The 5000-nt window shown below is 49.2% G+C and overlaps 1 protein-coding gene across 4 annotated transcripts in view; it reads right to left on the bottom strand.

The window, feature by feature from the left end:
- The window catches only part of osbpl8 (oxysterol binding protein-like 8), a 52863-nt gene that overhangs the window by 8145 nt on the left and 39718 nt on the right, over positions 1–5000 (bottom strand). For 3 of the 4 annotated variants that reach the window (XM_062997381.1, XM_062997389.1, XM_062997395.1), the window contains 2 exons: positions 3141–3326; positions 1253–1406 (listed from right to left, as the gene is read on the bottom strand). In XM_062997381.1, coding sequence (XP_062853451.1) covers positions 1253–1406; positions 3141–3326 — 340 coding nt within the window. The remainder of the gene's footprint in view (positions 1–1252; positions 1407–3140; positions 3327–5000) is intronic. The other variant, XM_062997372.1, reaches the window with a different exon arrangement.

Genomic DNA, 5000 nt, shown 5'->3' with positions numbered 1-5000 from the left:
TGAGTGTAGAAACAAGGAGGTGGTTTTAATGTTCTGGCTCATCGGTGTGTAAACACACACACACACACAGAGCTCAGAACACACTAAAGTTTGTGAACCCCTGCTGTCAGGTAAAATCCACCTTCTGCACTAAACGTTTTAATATGAACACTGTTACATTAAATTACAAACACACAGTTACTCGTGTGCAAAAGTTTGTGCACCCCACTCAGGATCCTCCTGCATCCACAACATGATGAAGATCTACTGTACATCACTTAGGTCACTGAGGACCCTCCAAAATCTTCAGATCATGCTTCCTGAGGTGATTCATGGTGGAACTGGAGGTCTTTTGGACGGTTGTCCTGTTGTAGAAGCTTCAGTTTGTGTACAGATATATACTGTATACTGGAACCCACAGTGGTTCTGAGCAAACAGCTCCATCATTATAGCATCAGTCCTCATCACTGAGCTCCAGAAGGTTCCAGACTTCTGTGATGAGGTTGCAGGTTCGAGTTCCTTGTTGGCGTTTCCATGCAGATCATGTTCGTGGAAGAAGCGCTGCACCACCACGCCCTCATCAGCGGAACCTTCTGCAGGTCCTTCCCTGTTGTATTTGCTTTCCCATTCTCACCTTGCAGACGTCGCCTTGATTTTCACCATGTGGCTTAACTAGCGTTTCTTATCTCAGTGAGTCAGTCGACTGCATAAAGGAGCCCACGGTTAACAGGTTATGAAGTACTAACTAAGACCTGATTAATTAAAGAAGGTTTGAGACTGTGTTATTACAGGGGTGTGCAGACTTTTGCACTTGTCATGACTTCTGCTTTACTTTATTTCACCCCATATATAAAGTAAACAGGGTGCTCAGGGTGGGTGGGGGGCAATCTCATGCACAGTTTAAATCTTGGAGCTGTCGACCTGGCCGGGTGCCCGAGGGTGGGAACATGGACGAGGGTTCCGACACGACCTCCGCTGGATAGTCAAGGTACCTGCACAAGCAGTGGATAGTTCCAGGGGTGCCCAAACTTTTGCACACAGGTGTATGATGTATAGTGAATGTAATTACTGGTTATTGAAGCGCAGTAGAAATGGGCGTGGCTTATGTTTGCTATATAAGTCAAACAAATCAACACAGAGCGTAAACAAACAAACAAACAAACATGTGACACTGAGGCAGCGCAGCTTGGTGATGGCAGAGTTTGGCGGATGGGCGGAGCAGGAGCAGGCAGGCAGGCAGGGTAAACAAAGCGGGCGTGGCTACAGGTCGTACCTGGCTCAGGTAATTGTCCCTCCGGCAGCCCTGCGCACTGAGACTAACTACACTGGCTGAACGTACCATAGGGGTGCGGTGCCGGACTTTAGTCTGAACACGCCCATCTTTCTCAAACTGCACCAAATCATTCAGGGGATCCCACGGTCGAGTACTGCCAGAGAGAGAGAGAGAGAGAGAGACAGAGAGAGAGAAAACATAAATTAATTAAATGCTCGATTTCTATTATTGTGAGGATTTGAAATAAATCTGGAGCGGTATGTTGTGAGTCCTGATGATGTCATACGGCATCGTTGGCTCTGATTGGCCTAAATCCTGCTGAGCTGTTACTGCTCCTGGAGTAGCTGCTGGTTTCTCTCTGAGCTCTGAGAGCGGGTTGTGAGATCTCGTGTGCTGCTCCTGTCCGGGGACGACTTGTGGTTCTAGGGAGTTTCCACTAACGCATCAGCTCTCCTACCGGTCGGCTGGGCGCCCCCTAGTGGCTGCAGCGGACAAAATCGGCCGCTAGTCTGCCGGGTGGGAAAAGACTAGACTTAAAAGTGGGCGGGGTCTTGGGTGCTGTCTAAGGACCCTGGTTATTAGGTGCGTGACTCTCCGTGAGCGAGATTGACCTCACACATCAGAAAGAGGGCGTGTCAGGATATCATACCCTCCTCAGTACGCCATCGGGGTCTCCAGCAGAGGAAGAGGAACTGGCTACGACTAAACTGGGAGGAACAGAAATAATAATGTTCCTGAGAACTTTAGAAAGCTCCTTCAGCTTCACCCTGATCGACACTCGCCGTGTGAGACCTACACAACCAACCAAACCAGATTCTGGGAGCCCTTGGTGTGAGGAGGAGCAGTGGTATCTGAGCAGTGGTATCTGTATGGTGTGAGGAGGAGCAGTGGTATCTGTATGGTGTGAGGAGGAGCAGTGTGAGGAGGAGCAGTGGTATCTATGTGGTGTGAGGAGGAGCAGTGGTATCTGTATGGTGTGAGGAGGAGCAGTGTGAGGAGGAGCAGTGTAAGGAGGAGCAGTGGTATCTGTATGGTGTGAGGAGGAGCAGTGTGAGGAGGAGCAGTGTGAGGAGGAGCAGTGTGAGGAGGAGCAGTGGTATCTGTATGGTGTGAGGAGGAGCAGTGTGAGGAGGAGCAGTGTGAGGAGGAGCAGTGGTATCTGTATGGTGTGAGGAGGAGCAGTGTGAGGAGGAGCAGTGTGAGGAGGAGCAGTGGTATCTGTATGGTGTGAGGAGGAGCAGTGTGAGGAGGAGCAGTGTGAGGAGGAGCAGTGGTATCTGTATGGTGTGAGGAGGAGCAGTGTGAGGAGGAGCAGTGTGAGGAGGAGCAGTGTGAGGAGGAGCAGTGGTATCTGTATGGTGTGAGGAGGAGCAGTGTGAGGAGGAGCAGTGTGAGGAGGAGCAGTGGTATCTGTATGGTGTGAGGAGGAGCAGTGGTATCTGTATGGTGTGAGGAGGAGCAGTGTGAGGAGGAGCAGTGGTATCTATGTGGTGTGAGGAGGAGCAGTGGTATCTGTATGGTGTGAGGAGGAGCAGTGTAAGGAGGAGCAGTGTGAGGAGGAGCAGTGGTATCTGTATGGTGTGAGGAGGAGCAGTGTGAGGAGGAGCAGTGGTATCTGTATGGTGTGAGGAGGAGCAGTGTGAGGAGGAGCAGTGTGAGGAGGAGCAGTGGTATCTGTATGGTGTGAGGAGGAGCAGTGTGAGGAGGAGCAGTGTGAGGAGGAGCAGTGGTATCTGTATGGTGTGAGGAGGAGCAGTGTGAGGAGGAGCAGTGTGAGGAGGAGCAGTGGTATCTGTATGGTGTGAGGAGGAGCAGTGTGAGGAGGAGCAGTGGTATCTGTATGGTGTGAGGAGGAGCAGTGTGAGGAGGAGCAGTGGTATGGACGTACTCGGCGTAGCGGTAGTGCCACTCCCCGCTGGCGGCGTCCTGGTCGAACAGCACCGGCGTCCACTCCTCGTTCTTCGTCTTCCTCTCCTTCGCCGACCTCCTCTGAGCCTCCTCCAGCACAAACTTCTCATTGGTGGCATCGGTCTGATCTTTATTCAGGATGGCACGGGTAACATGCTGCCATAGTCTACACACACACACACACACACACACACACACACACACACACACACACACACAAGGTTACTCCAGCTCCACCAATCAGGCGTCATCATCTAGAGCAGGGGTTTTCAACCTGGGGGGGCGCGAGTGCACACACACACACACACACACACACACACACCATACACACCATACACACACACACACACACACACTAACACTAAACATATGCACACACGCACACACACACACACACACACCATACACACCATACACACACACACACACACACTAACACTAAACATATGCACACACACACACACACACACACACACACACCATACACACCATACACACACACACACACACTAACACTAAACATATGCACACACACACACACACACACACACACACCATACACACACACACACACACACTAACACTAAACATATGCACACACGCACACACACACACACACACACACACACACACCATACACACACGCACACACACACACACACACACACACACACGCACACACGCACACACACACACACACACACACACGCACACACGCACACACACGCACACACACACACACACACACACACACACACACACACGTTTATTGTTATTCAGTTCCGTCTGAAGAAAACCCTTCTGAATAGAGCTCACAGCGAAAATAAACCGGTTACAAAAGCTGTTATAAAAACAGTAAAAACTGCAGTTACAGGACGTGTGTGTGTGTGTGTGTGTGTGTGTGTGTGTGTGTGTGTGTGTACGATTTACCAAAGTGAAGCAGGAGTTTATATAACGTGCTGATAGAATCGGCTCTGATGGGGTCGGACTGTATTATCTTTTTAAAGTAATATTTTCAATCAGCAAAATTGCATCGCATGTATGATGTGCACAACATTAATTACGTTCTTTTAGCTTGTCAGAAGCTTCTCAATGATTTCTGTGCGGTGGATGATGAAGGGGAGGGGGGGGCGATGCACAAGTGTGTGTGTGTGTGGGGGGGGGCACAAGTTCGTGGTTGACTGATCAACTGATCAACACACAGGAAGATCCTTTCATATACTCACGATCAAGAGAGTCTCACTTCTGATATTCATATTATTTATTTATATTTCATCTCTCACTGGAAAGTTGATTTATTTACCAAGTCGACGAGTCCACCACAAAATACGGCGGTACCTTCTAACTCAGAGTCCCCTAAACTCAAAATCGTTGAAGCTCGACGCCCTTCATGGAGAAATTCGTTCCCTTAAACTCGACATTTGTGTAACCGCCACTTTGTTCGGCGCTCGGCTTGATCAGTAAACCCTCACCAGCGTGTGAATCTGAGCTGAATCTGCATCAGTGTGGAATAAGGTGCAGATCCAGGGTTACAGCTCCACATGTATCTGTGTTTATCTGGATTCTCCTCCCTGTTTCACTTTTAAACTTGTGTTACAGCTCCAGCTTCTGAGAAATGGTGAGAATCAGAATCAGCTTCTCCCAGAGTCTAAAACGCTTCTGGTTGAAAATAAAGCTTAACGTGGTTTAATGTAGTAAAAGAAGGAGACAGGAGCACTAAACTTCTCTTCATTATTACTGCTCATAAGTTCCTCCACTAATCACATTCCTCACTCGCTGTTTTACTACAGTAAGTCACGTTTTATGACTTCTCGTGTGAATGCGCCGGTGCTGAAGGGAA

This window comes from Trichomycterus rosablanca, chromosome 1 (genome assembly GCF_030014385.1).
Source record: "Trichomycterus rosablanca isolate fTriRos1 chromosome 1, fTriRos1.hap1, whole genome shotgun sequence".
Taxonomy (NCBI): Eukaryota; Metazoa; Chordata; class Actinopteri; order Siluriformes; family Trichomycteridae; genus Trichomycterus; species Trichomycterus rosablanca.
Note: the sequence above shows the minus strand (reverse complement) of the source record. Positions and strands in the feature narration are given on the sequence as shown.